Source organism: Rattus norvegicus, chromosome 5, assembly GCF_021556685.1.
Source record: "Rattus norvegicus strain SHRSP/BbbUtx chromosome 5, alternate assembly SHRSP_T2T, whole genome shotgun sequence".
NCBI lineage: Eukaryota > Metazoa > Chordata > Mammalia > Rodentia > Muridae > Rattus > Rattus norvegicus.
This window is the reverse complement of record NC_141538.1, coordinates 119132055-119157744: the sequence shown is the minus strand read 5'-3', so window position 1 is coordinate 119157744 and position 25690 is coordinate 119132055. Positions and strand designations below refer to the sequence as shown.

General features: G+C 44.3%; 1 protein-coding gene across 4 annotated transcripts in view; it reads right to left on the bottom strand.

Annotated features, from left to right (window-relative positions):
- Patj (PATJ, crumbs cell polarity complex component) overlaps nucleotides 1-25690 on the bottom strand; it is a 304077-nt gene that overhangs the window by 55835 nt on the left and 222552 nt on the right. For 3 of the 4 annotated variants that reach the window (NM_080398.1, XM_087660184.1, XM_087660183.1), the window contains 3 exon segments: nucleotides 3737-3891; nucleotides 5841-5958; nucleotides 9505-9576. In NM_080398.1, coding sequence (NP_536323.1) covers nucleotides 3737-3891; nucleotides 5841-5958; nucleotides 9505-9576 — 345 coding nt within the window. 4 annotated transcript variants of the gene reach the window in all.

Here is a 25690-nt window from a genome sequence, read left to right as displayed (position 1 = left end):
AGGCAGTGAAAAGAAAAAGAAAAGAAACAATAAAATACTCACAGTCTAAGGCCTTTTAAAATCAAGAATATATATATATTTTTAAAGTGGGAAAATGGCAGGAACTGGGAAATGTTATACAAAAAGAAACAACCCAGGCCCAAAAAGAAAACAGTTCATGATCTCCTCATATAAAGAGCCTAGCTTCAAACTTTGAGAATTGTGTGTTTAACTTGTTATGTCTGTAGAAGTCAGGAAGCCAGAAAAGGTTCATGAGAGAAGAGAGGAGACAAGGCCTCAGTGGAGAGTTACATGTTCAAAAGGGGATAGGGGAGGGATGGCAGAGGGGTGGGGGCGAGAGGGTAGGAAGCAGACTAACCATACTTAAGAATGCATGCAAAAGCCTTAGGGAAATCCATTAATCTACGAGCCAGTTAAAAATACAACTGAGGTCTTCTCATGGGCGGACACTGGTGCTCCTAGAAAGGCATGGAGAGTCTGTGCTAGGTGCTAAATACATCCTTCAAGTCAGGGAGGTCGAGAGGCACAAACCAGCACAGGACAAATCGTCTGGGGTGCTCTATTTTGTTTCTTCAAGAATGTGGGTGTAGGGCTGGAGAGATGGCTCAGTGGTTAAGAGCATTGACTGTTCTTTCAGAGGACCTGAGTTCAAATCCCAGCAAACATATGGTGGCTCACAACCATCTGTAATGAGAACTGATGCCCTCTTCTGGTATGTTTGAAAACAGTTACAGTGTACTCATATAAATAAAATAAATAAATCTTAAAAAAAAAAAAAAAGAATGTGGGTGTAGAACTTCCAATGAGGAAGACATTTTGAGAAGGAGTCTTTAACAGGCCTGGGAGGGGCTAGCAGGGTATGTGTTCTCGTACTTGCATATTACATGACTTCCAGCAGCTGTGTGGTATTTTATGGGGCAAAGGAATCCTTCAGCAAGGTCAGTAAGAGCAAGGAAGACAGGAGAAAAGATGAAATTGCACGCTTATGAATGACAGGAAATAAAACATGAAGTAATACCCCACTTTCACAGCCTTATCTGCCTTATCTGTCTTCCTCATATCAGATAACAATTAGTCATAAATTCAGAAAACGCTTTCTACAGTGTTCCTTTTTTCCCTGCCCTTTAGAGGTCTGCAGTATTTTAATTTTTCATTGGGTTATCTCCAACTGTAAACCACGAACACTAAAAGGCAGTAGAACTAATTAGCAAATCACTCCTGAGGGGAGGGTAACTCACTCAGTTTCACAACCAGGTCAAAGCAGAGGAACTGAGCAAACATATGTAAGCTATCACAGAAGCCTGCGCTCTGCAGAGGCCAGCCTGGCAGTGGCATCACAGATGAGAACAACAGAGGCAGAAGGATGTCTCCCAGGACAGGACCAGGTGTGCTTGTAAACCTGAGGGGCTCACCCTTGTCATTAGCTCAGTACGTTCAAAGGCTGGTGCAGGTGACTGGCTCCAAGTACACAGACAGGACATGCGACCTCCCTCTGTGATCTCAAAAGCCATCTGTCCTGGCAGAGAGGACTGATGAGGTGTCAAGAGACCAACTCTACAGATGGCTATGATCCCTTGGCTACATGACAAAAAGGACACAGGATTCTAATTGGGAGGAGTGTGTAGGGGAGGGGTGTGTAGGGTAGGGGTGTGTAGGGGAGGGGTGTGTAGGGTAGGGGTGTGTAGGGGAGGGGTGTGTAGGGTAGGGGTGAGTAGGGGAGGGGTGTGTAGGGGAGGGGTGTGTAGGGGAGGGGTGTGTAGGGGAGGGGTGAGTAGGGGAGGGGTGTGTAAGGGTATGGTGGAAGTCAGTGCGCTTTCTTGCACAAGGCTGAAGTGAGTCTAACCAGGAGAGGTTCTGCTCATACCTGGCTCATCATTTCCTGCAACTTCTTTTCCCAAACTCCCACCTTTGTTGGCAAACTTCCTCCTGGCTGGATAACAAGATCCATGTGTTACTTTTCATGCTTCATGCAAAAATTTGGGGGAGCATTCAAAAGGGAAAAAGATCTTCCCAGGAACAATGTGTTTAAGCACTTTTCACACGGACCCACTTTTTGCTGCACAAAAATGACACACCTATATATTGTCTGTAACTCTAACTTAAGGCTTTGGATGAGGTTCCTGAGGTTGGGAAATAAAAGCTGTATCCCATCTCTCATTTTAAGTGGTGCTTATCTTTCAAGGACACTGGGATTTATAGTCTCAAATGGCAGAAGCATATATCAGGAACCTCACAATGATCTTCAAGAACTTTTTGCCTTTCTTGAGGTGGCAAGAGAAGCAGAGCAGGATAAACAATAAGGCCTTGGGCTGCTGGAAGAGCACCCTCAGACAGAGGCGGGAGCACAGGCCAGGGGTAGAGGGCACCACACACTGGGGCAGGAATCCTGAGGGTCCATACAGAGGGGAGCTGTATTTATGCTAACAGAGGTGAGAGCAAGCTGAAGAGTAGCTCAGCTGGCTCCATTCTGTTGAGTCTTCCAGGATGTCTAGATCTGCCTTAGGCTAAGTCATAAAAGAGACTGATTTACAACAAAGAAATCAGATGGTTAACTATTTTATGTGTATGTATGTGCACAGTGCCCAGGTATCAGATCCCATGAAACTGGAATTATAGACAGCTCTAAGCCACTATGTTGATACTAGGAATTGAACCTGGGTCCTCAGGGATAGCAGCCTATGCTCTTAACCACTGAGCCATCTCCACAGCCTCCAGAGGGTTAAAATTTTTATCATGAAAGCATTCTGTATAGAACTACTCTGAGATTTAATTTTCCTGTTTTGCTTAAATAGCTTCATTTATACAAATTTAATTCTTACAGTATTTAGGCATCTCTTTGGGAAAATGGGAAATGCAGGCTTTTAAGAGGAAGTGAGTACCAATGTTAGCGAATAGCTTCTTTTTCTTTTTCTTTTTTTTTTTTTTTCGGAGCTGGGGACCGAACCCAGGGCCTTGCGCTTGCTAGGCAAGCGCTCTACCACTGAGCTAAATCCCCAACCGCGAATAGCTTCTTAATGCTACTCCAATGGCCTTAGTATGGCAAGGATCAATCGTTTTCTAGTGTTTAGAAATTTTTTGTTTTACTACAACCCAATGAGTCAAGACTTCTATGATATTTGCCCAGTACATTGCAAATACATACATACATAATACAGCTTAGTCATTTATATCATCTAAAAGAAAGCCCTTAAGGAAAGGTCTCTACTCCCTCAGTGACAAAAAGCAGAGCCACAGTATCCCAGGCTACATAAGATAAAGAATTTAGAACCTTAGGGAAGCAAAGTAAGAGGCGGGCAGCTCAACTAGCTGTGGGCTTGGCAACTCTAGCACCCCTAGTTCCATCCAAGGGACAGCACACGTAACGTAGGCTGCTACATGCAGTGATTTCTGACTGCAGAAGGACAGGAAAGTTAGGACACAAATGTCCTCAATCTCTGTGTTGTGATCAGGCATATGGAGTTTGAACCGTAGTCAGTAACATCAGGCTCAAAGCATATTCACTTCTGGGCTGGGTAGTTCAGTGGACAGTCAACATGCTTTAGGACAGGTAGGTACAGAGGCAAGGTCTGCAAACCAGGATCGGGGGATTACTGTAGTATCTGCAGTTCCTGAGTTTCCTTGTGTTTTAGGAGCGAGTATTTATATTTTGTTTTGTCAAGTTTCCACTCAAGTATCCTGGGTCATCATGAGCCTTAGCACCTCACTCGGGGACAGCAGTTCACTTCCACATGCTTACCAAAGGCGTGTCCTTTCCTCCAACAATGCTGAGTCCAAGCCCGGAGCGCCCCTTGGATATTTCTATGATCATTTCTTGGCCAGGGACAATGGGACATGTTGCAGGGTCCACTGAGAGAGGAGCAGGGTCCACTGAGAGGGGAGCCTGGAAGTTACCTGGAAAGTGATGACAAAATGGTCAGCCAGCAGGAGCTGGTGCTCATCCTGTACTGACTGGAGATGGGGTTGTGTGGCTGTCACCTCACTTTCTTTCCATGAGGCTATGAAGGGAAAAGCTACACCACGGCTCTCCTCAGCTCCTGGAAGAACCATGAAACTGAGATGACACTTTCTGAGAAGAAATCACTAACTCTTAGAATCTGTCAACTTACCAATTGTAGGTATATTCAATTAAAAAGAAAATCTTGAAACATACCAGGAAAGTCAGTGTGGAAAAATTAGACATGACTAATACTTAGGAACACAAAAGCATATCCTGCACTGAGTAGAAAGGCCATTTCCACAGAAGACTTTGAGTGTAGAATGTTTGCCTCAGGAGGTCTGTGGTGGTCTAAACATCGTGGCCCATAGAAAGTAGCACTTTTAGGAGGTGTGTCCTTGTTAGAGGAAGTGTGTTACCATGGAGCTGGGGCTTTGAGCACTCATATATGTGCCCAAGTCTAGCCAATGTGATCCAGACCCTCCCCCTGGCTGCCTGTGGAAGATAGTCTGCTTTTGCTGCCTTAGAATCAAGATGTAGAACTCTCAGCTCCTAACTCTAGCTTACTGTCTGCCTGCAGGCTTCCATGCTTCCTGCCATGATGATCATGGACTGAACCTCTGAAACTATAAAAGCCAACCCCAATTAAATATTTCCTTTATAAGAGTTGCCATGGTCATGGTATCTCTTTACAGCAATGAAACCCTAAGACAAGGTCTTAGGTTTAATGTCTCATACTGCAAAAACCAAAACAAAGGAAATAAAAATTGCTTAAGTACTCCCAAATAAAAGTATAGCACACAAATTAAGATATATAAGGGAATCAATAAAATACATGATTAAAAAAAGTTATTTAAAATTTATCCCTAATGTCACAGGCTTAGCTTTCCTAATTCAGAGCTCTGAAATTTTTTTGATCATTGACATAATATCATAACAAGAAAGTTATACACATTACTTCATGTGAAAGGAAGAAGTTCAAATACAGATATACCCAAACAGCCTTCAGGCTGTACACTGAAAGTGCATTTAAAACATAATGGATTCTGTATTTAGATTTGAATTCTATTTCCAATCTATCTTATTATATTTATGAAAATGTCCCAAAATCTTAAAGATTTCTGCTCCCAAGTACTTCAGTAAAGGTTACTGAGCCCTTATATACAAAGGTAAACACACATGCACACAAATATATGCACACATTTGTATTAAAATAGATATTATTTCCTGAGGCCATAAAGAAAAATGTTGTTAAATGTTACTGATATTTTCAACACTCATTCATCATCATAATTCCTGCTACAAAATGATTCCATCCTTGCTTCCTTTCCTTCACCTCTTTCCTTTCGAGACTAGATTCCTGGGAGCCTAGGCCGGGCTTGAATTCACTATGTAGCTGAGGATGACCTTAAATTCCTGATTCTCTTACTTCCGTTTCTCAAGTGCTTGGATTATAGGTGTCACCATGCCTGGCTCTGAACAACTTTTTTACTGAAACACAAACCTTCAAATGGCTTACATCAAATATACAGTGTTGAAAACTGGCTTCATTATGATTTTGGAGTTTCATGACTTAACCTTAATCTCTGGCAGGCAGTCTGTAGGCCTTTGTTTCATTTTGGAGGGCCTTTTCTGTATGTGTTCCTATTCAGTAAACATTAGACAATGTAGATGGTGGAGAAATGAGAAAACAGTGCAGGAAGTGGGGTGTTCAAGCTCAAAGGTAAGGAAGCAGAAGAGGACCACACAGCTTGCTGTCCTGTATCCCCATCTCACTGGTAAGGAAGCAGAGGAGGACCAGACAGCTAGCTGTTCCTGCATCCTCGTCTTACTCTTTTCTCAAAGCACCATGACATTTTCCTTGTCTAAAGGTTCACAAGGCAGCTTTGGTTAGATGGAGTCGTACCAGAGCCTGTGACGTCTGCATGTGTTGACTGACACAAGGGAGCTGGTGCTGACGGGATCTCTTGTGAGCTGGAGGAGACTTGTGCTGAGTATCCTGGCTGTTTCATCTGGCGGGCAGCCTACGAAAGGAAAGAAAATCCCATGAATGTCAAAGAGAGAAATAATAAGAGCATTGTAAAACAGTTGCATTATTGTTACCATTTAAAATGATGAGCCTGAAAATGTGTTTTGAGACATCAGAGAGGTGGTGAGGGAAAGCTAGGCTGATTTTTGTTCTGCCTCCTATTCAACTTTGCTCCTAAGATACTTTGATGGGATAAGTGGAATAGGAATACTGACTTGTAGTTCTGTACTTTTGTTGGCAAAACCCTCAGTGAATATTAGCATTAATTAAGAGAAATGAAGGACTCCATGCCTTCTCTAAAGCCACGTAAAAAGCAGAGGTGGTGACCTGACTTGTGGGCTGCATTCCAGTAAATGGCAGGCTGTCCCTGGACTGGAGAAATACCTACTCCAATGTCTGTTTTTCAGTGCAAGGTACCAGTCTTTATGCGAGAACCTAGACAATTCTAACCCCTGTGTACTTGTGTTGTGCTTTCTAGTTTTTAAAATACTATTGCCCGTTAGGATACCTCAACCCTAAGAATAGGCCTCAGCATTAGACAATATTATCACACAGCCAATTAGAGGGAGGCCAGCGGAAGTCAGCTATTAGAGAATGTTAGAGAACTGTTAGAGAATACTCCGTCAGAGTACTTATGGGACAGCTGCTAGGTTCTGGGGGGTGTTCATCTGGTCTTCTAGGCTTTATATATATATACACACATATATATACATATATATATATATATATAAGAAAATATTTGATTTTTATTTATTATCACATCACGAGATCAGTGGAGAACTTCTGGATCAGTTCTGTTCTGTTCGAATGAGGCAGGGCGTCTCTTGTTTGTGCTTCAGGCCAGCTGGTCTGCCAGCTTCTAGCAAGTCTCCTGTCTCCCATCTTCTGTAGGTACTGGATACTGCATCTGGCCTATTTATGTGGGTTCTGGGAACAGAACTCAGGCCATCGAGCTTGCTGCACAATGCTCTCACCTGTTAAACAACCTCAGTGACCCTCTGTCTTCATCTTTAATACAGACTAGACCCTTACTTAAAAAGCCTTTTTCTGTTACATATCTACGAACAAGGATAAAGTGTGTGTGGAGGGGTTATTACTAAAACCTAGGGGGTTTGGGGGGCAGCACAGAGGCTCAAGGTTACTTGGCATAGGGCTCTAAACAGACTCTTGGTCATGGACAGTCATACTTATCAGTGTCTCTCTGGGGAGAGGGTCAGTCTTCACATCAAAGAACACACTTAAACAAACACATAGGAAATTCCCAGCCACTAATGAGCTCTGAGGCTGCAGATGGCACTGGGCCTCCTCATCTGGACACTGCTAGGGGGACAGCTGGATCTCGTGAGGTGGTTGTAAACATGAAAGAGAAATTAATACCAGCAATGCCTGCCTCCTCCCCCAAAACATGCTATAAATGATCAGCGAGCCTTGGATCAGGTATTTTAGCATCAAAACACTCCACACTTCTATCAGCAGCCAGCTGATTTAGTTTGCTGGAGTTCTAAACCACTAAAATTATCAATCCAATTCAGCCTTTAGTTATTTCTCTTCCTTTCCTTCCTTCCTTCTTTTCTTCCTCCCTCCCTCCATCCCTCACTCTCTCCTTCCCTCCTTTCCTGTCCTCCCTTTCTCCCCACTTGGTATTCTGAGAGCATTTTTTTTCCTGTATAGCCCTGGCTGTCCTGGAATTTGCTCAGTAGAGATGAGCCTGCTCCTGCCTCCAGAGTGCTGGGATTAAAGGCACGGAGACCACTCAGGGTCTCAGGGAGGCTATGTATGTACTCAGTGTCAAATCGCATGCCCTGGCCTACACATATCTGTTTTTATTTAGATGTTCAGCATATAATTTCAGAGAGTTTTCAGAAGCATAATATTTGGAAATGTTTGAAAAATCATATACACTTTTTGAGGGGAGGAAGCTTCAAGAGGTAAGTTTCTCTGTGCAGCCCTGGCTGTCCTGGTACTCATTTAGTACACCAGGCTGTCCTTGAACTCAGGGATCCACTCGCCTCTGCCTCCCACATGCTGGGATTAAAGGCATGTGCCACCATACCTGGCTATCATATACTTTCTAATACTCTTGTTAGCTATTATTTCTGACTAGTAAACATTTTAGCCACATAAACATATAACTAGGGCTCTAGAGACGACTTGGCAGTTAAGAATCTGTACTGCTCTTCAGAGGATCCAACTTTGCTTCCCAAAACAAGTATGGATTCACTTGTAACTCCAGTTCCTGGAGGGGATCGAACCTCTCTTCTGGCTTCTGCGGACACTGGCACTTGAGTGTTTTTATGTCCACCTGACATGTACTGGGTCATTTGAGAGGAGAGAATGTCAATTGAGAAAATTGGTTTGCTGGAGTTCTGGCCACTACAGTGTAGGCAAGGCATTTTCTTGCTTGATGATTTATAAGGGAAAGCCCACCCACTGTGGGTGGTGCTAAACCTGGGTAGCTGGTCCTATGTGCTATAAGAAAGAAGAGTGAGCAGTCATCGTGAGCGAGCCAGTAAGCAGCGCTCCTGAACGGCCTCCGCTTGCCTTTGACAATGACATGGAAGCAAGATCAACCCTTTCCTCCCCACTAGCTTCTGGTTATGGTGCTTCATCACAGCAACAGTAACCCCAAGGAGGACATGTGCCCATGTACACTCATGCTCAGACACCAGCACACATAGGTAACAAAAAATTAATCTTCAAGTATAAACTAGAACACAGAAATAAAAACCAGGATTTAAAAAAAAGGAAAAAGTTAATAGCTACAAACATTTGGCAGATAAAAGTTGATAGCTTACTGGGTGTGTGGCAGAGGTCAGACAACTTAGTACTTGAGAGGTGGAGGCAGGAGATCATGACCAGCCTTGGCTACATGGGCTTGAGGTAAACCTGGGCTACATAAAGCTCATTTCTCCCAAATCAAACAATGATTTAGGGCCTGGCTATTTCATTCTTTCATTCATTCACTGATGTTGTCAGACCTTAAGGTTTTTTAAGAAAAGCGAAACTCAAAATGTAAGGAACACTAAAGCTAATGTATTTATATCTTTATCAAATTACAAATTCTTCCATTTGAAAATTTTATTCATGGCACTGTGTAAGATGGGGTGGTCTTACAATTTAACTGCAAAACAATGTCTTGGAAAAATACTTGTGTGTGTCTGTGTGTGTGTGCAAGTGCATGGAGGTCAGAGGACCACTTCTGGGAGTCCATTTTCTCATTACACCGTGTGGGTCTCAGAGACTGAAATCAGGTCATCGGGCTTAGTAACAAGCACCTTTACCTGCTGAGCCATCTTATTGGCTCAAGGGTGTCTTTTAAACACCTGGTCAGGCTATCAGAAGAGACTGGTGATAAGAGGACACTTCCGTGTACCCAAGTGTGACCTGTGACACAATTGTGCATGGACACCAGGTCTTAAGACACCCTTAACCTCTGCCAGTAAGAAAGGACATTATCACAACCATTTTATTGGCTTGTGGAGACAGTTCCTATGGCACAGTTCCCACCCCACAGAGCAAACCCCCAACACAAATAACGCACACTGTCAGGTGACTCTGATGCCTTCTCCTGCTCTGCCACCATGCTGTCATCAACCGCCTGGGTCAGGTCTTCCTGAAATGTAAAACACACAGACAGTTAGCAACTTAGGTCTCAACTGCACCTTCAGCCTCTGGCAGTGGCCTGGGCTTTGCATCTATCTCAAAAATGACCTTCAACAGCACATAAACATTCTTCACTTTCTTCCTTCCCCAACCTGGATAATCCTGCACAAGTGAACTCAGACTAGTCCTATCAGACATTTGAGTTTGTGCTGAACATTAACTATACTTCCAGGGTTCAATTCCTGAGATTAGAGTACCCTTCCCCTTTAAGATTTTCATCCAGAGGCTAAAAGCACATCTGGCAGAGTCGCTGTGAGATATAAAGGTAAACTTGTCCTTAATACCAGGAGAGAAGCAAATGATCCAGACATGGGAGGCCGACACACACACACACACACACACACACACACACACACACACACACACACACGGCGTGTTAGCTGAAATGCTGGCCGGAGTGTGCATGTCTGTATTCACACGATTTATCCTCTTGTGTACATGGATTCAAGGCTGAAGCATCATTTGATGGTTTAGGTTAGGCATGAGTTCCTGCAACTTGGCTTGGACAAATCGTGGATCATGAAGTGACAGAGACATGTTGTTTTGAATAAGAGGATATGTTTGCTCTGGCACTCCGGGGTGGTGTGGGCAGGAAACAAGAACAGGGTGGCATGTGACATGGAGTGCTAGGAGTGTGAAATCCTAGTTCCTCGACTCAAGCAAATCTGAGTCCATATTTGACTCTTCCAGCTTAATTCCTTGCATAATTTATAACGGGGTGTGTGTGGGGGGAGGGTGTTAGGTCTCAAACCTGGGACAAACAGCTGAGATGCCATTAGCATATCAAAGCTGATCAGGGTTGCCAGGTCCCTCACATTCCTCAGTCCCTACCTGTTGTAGATAGAGCCATCCTGGCCAGCTTCAGCTCACAGACTGGGCTGGGATGCAGCATGGATTTGCAGACTCATGCTTAGTCCTCTGAACAACAGAACTACCCTCGGTCCCTTACCTCTTAGGGCCACATGCATTCCACTCATTTAGATCTCTGTCACTCTCTTACGGGAAAAAGTTCCTAGGAACCATTTTATCTTACACACAAAACAGATTATGTGATATAAGATGAATCTGCCTCCTCTTACCATAATTCCTCCCTGGGCCCTTGAGTGGTATCTTTTCCACAGCCTCATCAAGTCCCTAGTCTTCCTCAACCCTGCTTTTCCCTGTTTGTTTGTTTGTTTTTAATAGTCAGTAGAATAAAACATGATCTAAATGAGTGCTACATGCATCAAAAATTAAGAATTTGATTTTAAAAGCACTAGGTGAATTTCATGCAGGCCAGCAAAGGATACACAATGAACTTGTGTCTGTGGCCTGTCTCCACTGTGTGGGTTCACAGGTCAGAGAAAGGTCAATAAGGCAATGGGAATATGGTAACCCAGGCTACCTTAGAACCAGGAACCATGGCTACCACTCCTTCTGGTTTACATCAAAAGCAAGTGCTTCTCAGTTATGCTGATGCTGCAAACCTGCTTTAACCCCACTCAACCAGTGAGGGGGCAGCAGGGATGTCTTCTCAGGGTCAGAAATCTTAAATATGAACTTTTCTATCAAGTATTATATCACTTGTGTTTAGAACAAGGAATAAAAATCTTTTTATCTCTCCTACCTTGTACGACTTGTATGCAAATATTTCCCACAAAGTAAAACCTTCATTTGCTCAAACCTGCTGTTCCAGTACAGAAATTTGATGGCCCGTAGCCCTTTCTTCTCCGTTCAATTTCCTGTGTGCCCAGTATTTTCAGACCAGCCAACTGAACAGGACTGTGACGTCAGGCCCATCCAATGGGAAAAAGACATAGCTACCTCCCAGTTAGAATAAAAAGAACCCACTTGCTGTTTCTCTGTGTTCACTCAGTATTTGAGCTACCTTCTTGATCAAGTGTTAAGTCTGCTTTGTGTAGACACTGTGGTCAATAGCTGATCCCTTTTTTGAGACCTGAACTTATTTCTAACACTAGCTATGGATCAAAAACCCTAACTTAGATATTGCTCAGAGCAAATACTAACTTGTTTTTTTTCCCCTTTCTTAAATTGTTTTTACATTTATCTATTGTGTGTGAGAATGTATGTATGAGTGTGTATGTGTGTGCATGTGTGTAAGTGCAAGTGTGTGTGTGTTTGAGTCGGTATATGAAGGTCAGAGGACAACCTGTGGGAGTTGGTTCTTCCTATTGAGTTAGGTCCAGAGGTCAAACTCAGGTCACAGGCTGGGTTGCAGATACTTTTACCAGTTGAGTAACTATGCTACCCCAACTCCCTTTTTAATCATGTGCATTTGTACAGAGAAAGGGCCAGAAAGTATGGCTTCCAACTGGTTTGGACTTCTAATTAACAGGGAGTGCTTAGAAAGGTCCTCTTTTTTTCTTCCAAGAGTGGGTGAGATGCAACAGGCTCCCTGAAAACAGAGGAGCCCAGTCCTTACCACCGTTTCCAACCCACTGGTGGATGACTATAGGAACGACTAATTACAGGGGATGAGACCACATGGATCTGGGGGCAGGTGTCTGAGAACCACTCTTTCCTCCACTTCCCTCTCAGTGTCTAAAGTGCAGCAGGAGGGAATGATAGAAGCAGGCCCTGGCCCTGGCCCTGGCCCTGGCCCTGGCCCTGGCCCTGGCCCTGGCCCTGGCTCTGGCTCTGGTCCTGGCCCTGGCCCTGGCTCTGGCTCTGGCCCTGGCCCTGGCCCTGGCCCTGGCTCTGGCTCTGGCTCTGGCTCTGCACACCATCTTATTTCTCATACTGATTACCTTACACTTCAGGGGCTGCTGCTGAATGACAGTGCCATGATAGCTAAAGGCTACTGACTACCAGTACATGTCAGTTGTGAGTCATGCTACACATTGTAACACAATGGATTTTTGTGTTAGATACCCTTATGGTCTGTTTTAAGCTGGGTGTAAGGGTGCACATCATAACAATACTGGGGAGGGGGGAAGATGATGGATCAAGGTCATCCTCGGCTATACAGGGAGCCAAAGGCCAGCCTGTGCTACAGGAGACACTAACTAAAATGAACTAAAAACATAACAAAACCTCCAGACTCAGTCGTCTGTTTTTAGAGTTTGAATACCCGAAGATAAAGTATTGCCAAGCCAGAGCCCAATCCAGGTGTCTTAGTCAGGGTTTCTATTCCTGCACACACATCACGACCAAGAAGCAGGTTGGGAAGGAAAGGGTTAATTCAGCTTACACTTCAACATTGCTGTTCATCACCAAAGGAAGTCAGGACTGGAACTCAAGCAGGTCGGGAAGCAGGAGCTGATGCAGAGGCCATGGAGGAATGTTTCTTACTGGCTGGCTTCCCCTGGATTGCTCAATTTGCTCTCTTGTAGAACCCAAGACCACCAGCCCAGGGATGGCACCACCCACAATGGGCTGGGTCCTCCCCCCTTGATCACTAACTGAGAAAATGCCTAACAGCTGCAGCTCATGAAGGCATTTCCACAAGTGAGCCTCCCTTTTCTGTGATAACTCCAGCTTGTGTCAGGTTGACACACAAAACTAGCCAGTACACCAGGCACACTTCATTTTTAGCCAAGGCACAAACCATGTGGGAAAGAGAATGCATGTTTGCCTCCTGACCGCAAACAGAGGTCGGTTTGCAGGTGGCTCTGTATTTAGATTTGATACCAAGTCAACAAACTGCACTTGTCTATTCTAACCTGAGATTTAAAGCAGGCCAGAAGCACTCTATGGCCCTGCGGTGACATTGGTGGCCTCCCTTTGCTTTACACACAGGCTCAGCACTTGCTCCCTTCTCACCACCGCACCAGCAGAGCCCTTAGTGCATTTACGGCTGAGCACTGGGGCATTTTAGGATGCTGACTTTGCATCTTGGCTCATGAAACAAATGGACACAGCACATTTGGTTGGCACTGAAAGCCTCAGCCCAGTGTGGGAGCTCCTAATAGATGCACGGATCAGCATATGGCACTTCTGAGCCGTAGTTCTTAAAGGCATACTGGATTCTTCTGGATGATCCTTACGACGAGGGGTAAGTCTGGCCTGCAATCCTCAAAGCAGACTGGCTCCTTGTCTTAGTTACCTTTCCATTGCTGGGAAGAGGCCCCAGCACCAAGGCAACTTATAGAACAAAGAGCGCACTGGGGCTTGCTCTCAGTGTCATGACTGCCACGGCATGAAGCATGGCAGCGCTCAGGAAGGCCTGGTGCTGGAGCAGTAGCTGAGTGAGAGCCAACATTTGATTCACAGGTCTGAGTGGAGGTGGAGGGAGACAGAGGGAGATGGAGAGAGAATGGGAGGAGAACAGAACTAACAATGGTATGGGCTTTTGAAACACAAAACCTACTCATCAAGACACACCTCCTCCATCAAAGCCACACCTCCTAATCCTTGCCAAATAGTTCCATCAAATGGGTACCAGACATTCAAACAATATGAGCCTATGGAGCCTATTCTGATCCAAAGCACTGCTCCTGTTGTGAAACTAGGGAATTAAGGTACCCCTTCTCTCTGGACACAGTAATGGCCTAAGATAGACACTGGGACCAAACAAGAATAGAAATCTTCAGATTTTATTGACTCAAGGGAGGAGTGGTTGGCTCTGTTCTGGCAGAGACTTGGCCCCAGGAGTGATGCACACACCAGGCTGAGGAGGTTGGTCCTGCTGAGGAGGGTTAGGGGAAGAGACACCACTGGCATAAGGGCTGCTGGTTCTCTTTCTATGATGATTCTGTCCTTCCTGTGACTGAAGGTTGCACAGACAACAGCTGTAGCCTTCCTGTGACTGCAGGTGACATAGACAAAACCTGTAGCCTTTACATCAATTTCTACTTTTGGTAAAGCAAGGTTACTAAAACTCCAATAGCACCTGAACTTTTCTTTAAAAAATTTGAAGATTTTTGTTCCTAGAGAGAAAGTAACCTTTAGCCTACATATTTATGCTTCATAGTTCAGGAACACATCTCAGTGACAAACATCTATGCAGATCAACCCAAAGGAATTTTTTAAATTGCAAAATTAGTTTGTACTCTGAAATATACCAGCTTTCCCCACTGCTTCAGAGTCTTTCATGGAATCATAATTTCTATAGAAACCTATGTTCTCCTCTCTTGGCTCGGCTAAACTTGAGAGAAGCAACCACTCTCAGGGTGACAGTAATGGCCACCACAACACAATACTGCAGATGCTCAGTCAGAAGTCTTCATCTAAGGTGTCTCCAAAAGACTGGGAGCTATGGAAGTTAATGTGTTCCACACATCCCGACTGTCCTTTTAATATTTATAACACCAACAATCTCTGTATGTGGAGTCTGGATATTGTAGAAGGCCAAGCTCTCAGTCTCCTAAGTAGCTGGGAGTACTGGTGCATGAGGATCCTTAACTCCTTCTGTCTCTTTGAGTCTGTATGTGGGTATGTGATATGTGTTCATGTGTATGAGTGTGATAATGTGTGTTCATAAATGTGAGTATGGTGTGTGCACGCTATAGCATGCACATGAAAGTCAGAGGTCAATCTCAGGTTTGTTTGAGACAGGGCCTGTTTGCCACTGCATATCCCAGGCTCCCTGGCTTGAGAATCTTTGGGGAATTCTCCTTCCCTATTTCCCATGGAATTTGAACTTGGGTCCTCATACTTGCATAGCAAACACTTTACTCACTGTTCTATATCCCCAGCTCTAATAATTACTTCTTTAAGGTAGTTTATAAATCCTATCTGTGATAACTATATCCATGTCTCAGTTTGATTAGCTATAAAATGGGTTAATAATAGAGCTGATCTCATGTAAAACACGGGTTAGTATTAGGACCAATCTAAAGGTGTTATCCCTCACCCATACAGTATGGATAGAATTGTGTTTTCTAGAGCACACAGTGAATACTGTAATACTAGATGCCACTAATCTCAGCAGTTCTGAAAGCTCCTTGGTAGACTAGGGCCACAGGCACTGTAGTGAGTGATGACCAGGACACACAGGTCTTCAGTATAAATGGTTTACGCCTGAAAGATTCCACGGATTTACAGTTTCCTTTGAAAGACACTGTGGCCTACACAGGTCTTAACTTCTCAGTTTCAATATTAAATCAGCAATGGAGGCTTCTCCAGGAAGCTAAATTCACCCTCACAGGCCAGTGCTGAGACACGCTGCTTTCCAAGAAGTCCAGGACTCTGAAGGCCTAATGTGGGCAAGACAGCCCGACTTCTGTGCCCTGCTTCTCTGTCTTAGATAACTACTACTAGGAATAACAATTATAGTATTCATTTCTCCACTTGGAAAAAAATGTTCATAAGCAGTGGTTCCTTCCAGTTAGTTCCAAATTCAAGTTCAATCTCCTCAGTGAAGCAGTCACCGGGCAGAGAGGTGAGGGGGTGACGTGCAGTGGAGGTGAGCACGAGCTGGGAGCCATGTTAAAATGTACGCCCCTTCCATCTCTGTACTCACGAGGCTGCCTCCTCATGGATCCCCCTTCTCTGCTGTTTCCATACAGGAGGAAAGGGGACCGATGAAAAAAGCCTAAAGGGGTTTCTTGCTGCCTACTGGATTTGATTAGATGTTCAGTGTTGGTTTTAAGACTTGCAAAGGGAAATTTATCATCCGAGCAAATCCCAAGTGCTCTCCGAGGTGGAGTTATCAAGAACGACGGTCTGTGAAAAGTGCCGCGTATTTGAATGCACTCGAACTCTACATTGGCAATTTGCACTCTGTCATGGGAAGCACCCCTAAATTCTAAAATCACCACAAAGAAACTCCAGGCTGGATGCTCCAGGAGAATCCCCAGACCTTGCTGTAGACGCCATATCTACGGTAGATCTGAACCAGGAATGATGATGTACACAGTCACGCCTGTTGAGAATTCCAGCCAGGAAGAGAACCCTAACACAGCTACAATCACTCGGAAAACTGAGACCATGTTTTACACCTGGGTGCCAGTGCTGAGCACAGGGAAGAGTCTCAACCAAGCAGAGCAGCCCAGTTTGACAAATGGCATCAGAAACTAGGAACTACATCAGTGCCCTAAGGGACAGAGGTCCACAGTGAGCTGGCATCTTCGCAGCACGTCAGGTCTTCTTTCCTTTTTAAAGTCTCAACCTCCCAAGCATAGGGTTTAAAAACACAGGCAGCCTTTTTTTCTCACTCCGTCTGTGTATATCTACCATGGCAGTGCTCTCTTTAACGAAGACACAGCATGAGACAAAGCAGACTTTTCTCGGACAGCAGTTTTTTTTTCATCAGGCTGTTAAATCTTCTATACGACCTTTGGGGATAGATGCGGCTGATTTTCTAGAGAGGAGGAGAGCAAGGGAGACTAAAGGTGTACTGGGTGGAGGGCTGTGGTACTTAAAGTATTGTGTGTTTGGTGTTTGATGTCCAAGAACCTGCTAACAAACTGGGCATAGTGGTGTGCAAACTGGAATCCCAGTGCGGGGCAGGCAGGGATAGGTGGATCCCAGGGGCTGGCTGACGAGGAGGCTTCAGGGAGATTGTGGCTGAGGAAGAGACCTGGAGTTGATGTCTGACTCCCAATCCTGACACGTACACTCTCCCCATCACACATGAATCTGAAGGTTTGTTATGCCAGGAATGATTATCAGTGTGGGGCTAGCCACTTAAAAAATGGGGGCATCTAAAATGAAGAACTCTCTGGTGGTCATTTTTTCCTGTTTTCCTAGTAACCATGGAACTGTGGGCAGGAGAGTGCTTCAATGGACTCTGCAGTCTGTCAGTGCCCATCATCGTGCCCTCCTCACAGGTTAGGCGCTCTCTTAAAGACTGACTTGTGCTCTTCGCCATCTCTGAGAAAGAAGCCTTGTGGCTCAGGAGGCCTCGCAGACATCAATATCAGTGAGACAGATACAGAAGATATTGGATCCTTACTGCAGGTGTGGGCACTTCCGGTGATGGGGACAAACAAGGCAAAAAGGGCTAAGAGAACCGGGAGACCACAGTGCACTCAAAGGGCAGTCTGCACTGCTCATCCATTTGCAAATTAAACTGGGAACTAGAATTTCTGGATAAAAGCTCCTGTACAGATGAGCCCTGGGACAGGGATGGCTGCTGGGGTTGAGACCATCAGCTTTCCTTACGGGTGTGGGATTTGGTAGGCCAACTGTGATCCAGTGGATGGCTGCACACTGAAAAGTATGGATGGCAAAACTGGAGTCGACAGGGAAATAAGTCAGGAGTGGGAGGATAGAAAGGAGATTAGGTTAGTGGTAGGGAGGTAGCAATGGATTTGGGAGAAGCTATAATCATATCACTATAAAATTCTTCTAGAATTAATAGTTACTTATTTAAAAAACTAAAATCTCCTTTGTAAAAGACCTTGCTTGAACATCTCTGGAACACTGTGCTGACTGAAGGAAAGACACTGCCATATGGGCCAGGCCCCTGGCCACCAATGACTGAAGGAAAGACACTGCCATATGGGCCAGGCCCCTGGCCACCAATGAGAAGTTTTGGATCCAACTGTACTCTTGAATCTTAATGGTGTTTTATGTATTGTTACTTCTAAGAAAATGCAGCTTCTAAGAAAAATGTAGACTGAAAAACAAGGGCTTTGGCCCACTTGGATTTTACCTAGGCAAAATGTGGTCTTAATGCTAGCGCCTGTTGACTAAGCCTGGCTTCAGGCAAATGATGTTGAGATTATGTTCAGAATCATAGTCAGTTCTCAGAACAAAGAGGCAGCAAAGAGCCAGGCTTGGAGAAGTCAGAGATGAGCAGAGTGGGCCCTGTCGAGCAAGGATTGGCAGAGTAAGAGTCAGTCTTTACTGATTCAGGCGCTCGGGCTGTACCTGACAGTCTTCACACTGGGAAAGGTGAGTCCAACAGGAGTCTCCTGACATTCAGGCATTATTTAAAACTGATCTTCCCTGAACTGATGCAAATCTTATATGAACCAGGAACTTCAACGCAGAGAGTGGGGTGCTCCTAAGATCTTGGCAGATGGAACCCCTAAATGGTAAGAGGAGCTGCCAGCTTCCGCTTGAGTTTTCATGCCACAGACTATTCAGGTCAGTGAAAGCTAATTTAGGAAACAGCTCATGTCTCCCCAGGCATGAGCTTTGAACCCTATAAATTCTAAAATCACCACAAAGAAACTCCAGGCTGGATGCTACCTTGAACTACCTGGATTTCTCCAACTGTGTGTTCTTGTGCTCAGGGTTAGAATTATATTCTATGACAGTGGATGGCAACAAATGCCACTGACAGCATAGGAAAAAAAAATACCTGAAACATCTTTAAAAACTGAGCAATGGGAAATGTCACAGCGGCTGCTGTGTGAACCAAATTGAAATGGCATGTGCCTGATCATTTCATTAGATGCTGAGAAAGCATTTGACAAAATTCAACACCCCTTCATGATAAAAGTCCTGGAAAGAATAGGTATTCAAGGCCCATACCTAAACATAGTAAAAGCCATATACAGCAAACCAGTTGCTAACATTAAACTAAATGGAGAGAAACTTGAAGCAATCCCACTAAAATCAGGGACTAGACAAGGCTGCCCACTCTCTCCCTACTTATTCAATATAGTTCTTGAAGTTCTAGCCAGAGCAATCAGACAACAAAAGGAGGTCAAGGGGATACAGATCGGAAAAGAAGTCAAAATATCACTATTTGCAGATGATATGATAGTATATTAAATGATCCCAAAAGTTCCACCAGAGAACTACTAAAGCTGATAAACGACTTCAGCAAAGTGGCTGGGTATAAAATTAACTCAAATAAATCAGTAACCTTCCTCTACACAAAAGAGAAACAAACCGAGAAAGAAATTAGGGAAACGACACCCTTCATAATAGACCCAAATAATATAAAGTACCTCGGTGTGACTTTAACCAAGCAAGTAAAAGATTTGTACAATAAGAACTTCAAGACTCTGAAGAAAGAAATTGAAGAAGACCTCAGAAGATGGAAAGATCTCCCATGCTCATGGATTGGCAGGATTAATATAGTAAAAATGGCCATTTTACCAAAAGCGATCTACAGATTCAATGCAATCCCCATCAAAATACCAATCCAATTCTTCAAAGAGTTAGACAGAACAATTTGCAAATTCATCTGGAATAACAAAAAACCCAGGATAGCTAAAACTATCCTCAACAATAAAAGGACTTCAGGGGGAATCACTATCCCTGAACTCAAGCAGTATTACAGAGCAATAGTAATAAAAACTGCATGGTATTGGTACAGAGACAGACAGATAGACCAATGGAACAGAATTGAAGACCCAGAAATGAACCCACACACCTATGGGCACTTGATTTTTGACAAAGAAGCCAAAACCATCAAATGGAAAAAAGACAGCATTTTCAGCAAATGGTGCTGGTTCAACTGGAGGTCAACATGTAGAAGAATGCAGATCGATCCATGCTTATCACCCTGTACAAAGCTTAAGTCCAAGTGGATCAAGGACCTCCACATCAAACCAGATACACTCAAACTAATAGAAGAAAAACTAGGGAAGCATCTGGAACACATGGGCACTGGAAAAAATCTCCTGAACAAAACACCAATGGCTTATGCTCTAAGATCAAGAATCGACAAATGGGATCTCATAAAACTGCAAAGCTTCTGTAAGGCAAAGGACACTGTGGTTAGGACAAAACGGCAACCAACAGATTGGGAAAAGATCTTTACCAATCCTACAACAGATAGAGGCCTTATATCCAAAATATACAAAGAACTCAAGAAGTTAGACTGCAGGGAGACAAATAACCCTATTAAAAAATGGGGTTCAGAGCTAAACAAAGAATTCACAGCTGAGGAATGCTGAATGGCTGAGAAACACCTAAAGAAATGTTCAACATCTTTAGTCATAAGGGAAATGCAAATCAAAACAACCCTGAGATTTCACCTCACACCAGTGAGAATGGCTAAGATCAAAAACTCAGATGACAGCAGATGCTGGCGAGGATGCGGAGAAAGAGGAACACTCCTCCATTGTTGGTGGGATTGCAGACTGGTACAACCATTCTGGAAATCAGTCTGGAGGTTCCTCAGAAAATTGGACATTGAACTACCTGAGGATCCAGCTATACCTCTCTTGGGCATATACCCACAAGATGCCCCAACATATAAAAAAGACACGTGCTCCACTATGTTCATAGCAGCCTTATTTATAATAGCCAGAAGCTGGAAAGAACCCAGATGCCCTTCAACAGAGGAATAGATACAGAAAATGTGGTACATCTACACAATGGAATATTACTCAGCTATCAAAAACGACTTTATGAAATTCGTAGGCAAATGGTTGGAACTGGAAAATATCATCCTGAGTGAGGTAACCCAATCACAGAAAAACACACATGGTATGCACTCGTTGATAAGTGGCTATTAGCCCAAATGCTTGAATTACCCTAGATGCCTAGAACAAATGAAACTCAAGACGGATGATCAAAATGTGAAGGCTTACTCCTTCTTTAAAAGGGGAATAAGAATACCCGTGGCAGGGAATAGAGAGGCAAAGATTAAAACAGAGACAGAAGGAACACCCATTCAGAGCCTGACCCACATGTGGCCCACACATATACAGCCATCCAATTAGACAAGATAGATGAAGAAAAGAAGTGCAGGCCGACAGGAGCCGGATGTAGATCGCTCCTGAGAGACACAGCCAGAATACAGCAAATACAGAGGCGAATGCCAGCAGCAAACCACTGAACTGAGAATAGGACCCCCGATGAAGGAATCAGAGAAAGAACTGGAAGAGCTTGAAGGGGCTCGAGACCCCATATGTACAACAATGCCAAGCAACCAGAGCTTCCAGGGACTAAGCCACTACCTAAAGACTATACATGTACTGACCCTGGACTCTGACCTCATAGGTAGCAATGAATATCCTAGTAAGAGCACCAGTGGAAGGGGAAGCCCTTGGTCCTGCTAAGACTGAACCCCCAGTGACCTAGATTGTTGGGGGGAGGGCGGCAATGGGGGGAGGATGGGGAGGGGAACACCCATAAAGAAGGGATTAGGGGGATGTTTGCCCGGAAACCGGGAAAGGGAATAACACTCGAAATGTATATAAGAAATACTCAAGTTAATAAAAAAAATAAAAAAAAAGAAATGGCATGTGCCATTTGGTACATGGCTGTATCATGTACTTTCACAAACAGAGAAGGAACACAGGGCACATCTGTTGGGGCCACTTTGAGTGGGGTGACCTGGGGTTGTTGGCTATGCCCTAGGGGTAAGACTTGTGATAAAGATGAACAGAACTTCTGTCACCCCAAACCTGTGGAGGAATGCTTTAAGGAACATGTACGCTAGAGGACCTGTACAATGAGCTAAGCAAGGTGGGACCTTTTATGCCATCTGTGTGGGCCTTTCCTGAAAACACAGGCCAGCCTTGCTGCTGGCAAACACATTCGATGTGCGTGGTCTGTGCTGTACTCAGAGGAATATGTGCACATTCTGTATCCTGAACACCGCCATTGCTGCCATGGACTCCTACTCAGCCTGTCAGTGTCCACTCTGGACGGTCCAGTCCCATCTGCCATCTGACCTTCACATGGCAGCCACAAGGAATCTGTAGCCAGCTCCTGTAGACCTCTGAAATTTGGTTCTTACTGTCAGCTTTAGGACCACCTTTGTCATGTGACCTGGCTTTTGCTGAGTTTTCCAAATGCTTACATCTCACCAGTTGGACACTTTCAGTTCAGCAGACTACCCGAGGTTCTAAGACCACCTAGAATCCCTCCCTCCCCACTTCCCTCCCAGTTTACTTTACTTTTCAATTATATGTATGCGTGCATTTGAGTGTGACAGGGCATATGCACATGCGTGTAGGTGTCTAGAGGCTAAAAACACCAGGTCTCCTGGAGTTGCCGAATCTGAGTGCTGCGACCCAAACTCAGTCTTTACCGCTGAGCCATCTCTCCAGCCCCCTCTTTCTTTTCTGCTCCATTCTCAACCACAGTCAGCCTTTTGTTCTTATGTAACACAGAATATCTAACAGCCACCACAATTGGACATTATTAAACACCCACACACCAGAAACAAAGCCTGCATCTGTACTGAACACATACAGGCTGCTTGTTATTATTAAACGACATGCACGACTGTGTAAGTACAACAGTAATATCCAACAGGATAAGAACAACCTACACGGTATTAGTGTATATTACAGGCTTTCAGGTGAGCCAGAGATGTCTTAAGGAAAAGGGAGAATGGGCCTGGGTTACAGCAAATACTTCACCATTTCACGCAAGGCACTTGGGCATCTAAAGATTTGGTATGTCTGGGAACTAATGCCCACACAGAGACTAAGAGATAACTGTATCGACATCTTCAAATCTCAATCCAGATGCCCCTAGAGGAGCCCCTCACTCACATGACCCACAAGCACCTGGACTTTCAGTTCTTAGCTCTGTGATCCGGCCATTACCTGAGTCAGTGCCTGCTTATTGCCAGTGACAGATCCCTGGAATCTAGCACCCCTTCCCAATCCTGCCAGCAATAGATGTGGGGCTCCAGCTCCTCCACACCCCACAGCACACGCTGTTACCTGCTGGGTTGATTATAGACTTTCTCCTAGCTGCAGAGCCACACCTCACCGTGACTCTGATGTGTGAAGCCGCGTCTCACATCTCTGACACTCATTTCTCTAGTGCATCTTCTACATATGGGCCCCTTACTTGTATATCTTTGGAGAAATGTTAGCGTTCTTTCCCATTTTTACCCTAATTATCTTTTTATTACTTATTGCAAGGTGGTTCCTAAGGATTATTTGTTATCAGTAACTGCAACAGCAGGGAGAGGGATGACTAAGAAGACAGACAAGGGGCTGGAGAGATGGCTCAGTGGTTAAGAGCACCGACTGCTCTTCCAGAGGTCCTGAGTTCAAATCTCAGCAACCACAAGGTGGCTCAGAGTCATCTGTAATGGGATCTGATGCCCTCTTCTGGTGTGTCTGAGGACAGCTACAGTGTACCCATGTACAATAAATGAATAAATCTTAAAAAAAAAAAAGAAGACAGACAAGGAGAGCAGAAAATTATGAGCCATGGCAGGGTCTGAGATACAAAGGCGGCAGCCAATACAGACAGAGGTCAGTTATAAGAAAGCAATGAGCACACCCACTTCAGTCTACCCCTTCCTTCCCTCCTAACCACCAAGCTTCTAACCGTGGGAGCCTAGTGTAAGCATTTATCCATCTCAGGCCCTTTAAAGAACACAGCCAGGCACAGTGCTACATACCTATAACATTCCAATCCCCAAACCCCAAAAGGCAGTAGAAATATATAGAAATGAGCTCAACCTAGACCACAGGAGGATTTCTGGTGTATGGATAACAACCACTTCTGCAGGAACTTGTGAAATTGATTCCCATCTACCAAAAGGAGTTTCTGGCAGAAGGAACATATGGCTACTTTTGGAGGCTATCAGCAGATCAGAGCTCATGCTGGCCTCCAGGCTCCTCCAGTATCACAAGTACCCATGACACATTTCAAAGTCCATGTTAGCATCCTGCCCTTCTCACCTCCTCCTCTACCCTGGACTCCCTCCCGCTCACAGGCTCCCCTCCCTAGCTACTCATTCTCCTTATAGCCCTGCTATTACCCATGTGTTTGCTCCCTCTCTGCTCCTGTTCTCTCTCGCTATGTTCCTCTAGTCTCCATCCCAGCTGCTCTCCCTCTCTGGCAGATGACCCCGGCCATGTCCAATCTGCTGGTCACGTTCAGACTGCATCATTCTCTCTCTACTCTGTGTATCATTCTCTCTCTACTCTGTGCACCATTCTCTCTCTACTCTGTGCATCATTCTCTCTCTACTCTGGACCCCCAGATGCCTCAGGCTATTCTCTCTCCAATATGAACAAGAAAAGCCTTTCCCTTAACCATACCATGGAGTAGTCATGTCACCAGTTTATAGACTGTGGATTCCTATCTTTGCCCCACTTCTATGTGAGCACTAGAGACCCCATTCAGGTCCCCATGCTTGCATGGATAACACCACCCTCTGAGCCACCTTCCCAGACCCAGGACCATATTTTTTCTTTTCTTTTTTAAAGACAAAGTCTCATTATGTAGCTTTTGCTAACCCATGTAGAAGAAACTAAACCTATAGCCATATAGATCTGCCTGCTTCTGTCTCCTGAGTGCTTGTAGCTCACAAAATTTATATGAGACCATTTATATTATGCTAGAAAAATATGTCCAAATTCAGACTATCTTTCCTTTCTCAATTAGACCATGCATAGGATCCACTAAAAATGGTGAAGGAAATTTTAGAATATCAGAAAATGAGGAAGATGGAAATGGAAAAAATAAAGGGTAGAAAGACATAATAAGACAGGAGTTCAGTCATTCTTAGATGAATTGGTATCTAAAAACAAGCTCAGACTAGGCACACTTGTAGTAGATGTATAGGCAGGCAGAGAACACACACACACACACACACACACACACACACACACACACACACGCTTTTAAGTTAAAGCTTAATACTTTATGCCTCTTAGGTTGTCTGAGAGCCATCTCTCGCTACTGGGGCCTAGGAGCAGAGTAGACTAAAAATGGCTTCTCTCTGCAGCCTACAGGACAGCCTTGTTGTATCAGACTTGTATCAGACTCACTCAGATGTAAGAGAATGTCTCCCCTTCCTTCTCACTTCTTCTGGGGATTAAATTGTGGCTGCTAAAAAATTATGCTGCTTTTTAGATACATTTTCTCTAATGTATCCATAGTGATACAGTGTCCCAAAGAGTTAACTTGTATTTAAATGAATGGCCTTTCAGTGTGGACATGCATTCTGTCTTTTGGAAGAGGGACAGGGGTCCTCATGTGTTATTATTGCTCCTCTTGACACTGGAGGTCTTCAGTCCCAAGGAGATTTGTCCAACTGTGGTTTGCTACAATTTCTACTCTTGCTGAAGACATAACCTTAATTAGAAATAACCTTTCGGGGCTGGGGATTTAGCTCAGTGGTAGAGCGCTTACCTAGGAAGCGCAAGGCCCTGGGTTCGGTCCCCAGCTCCGAAAAAAAGAACCAAAAAAAGAAAAAAAAAAAGAAATAACCTTTCCTTTAGACCTGAACAAATCAGTTCACTCTGTTGGAGTTACAATCTAAGCCAGTTCCAATACATTAGTTTTTCTAA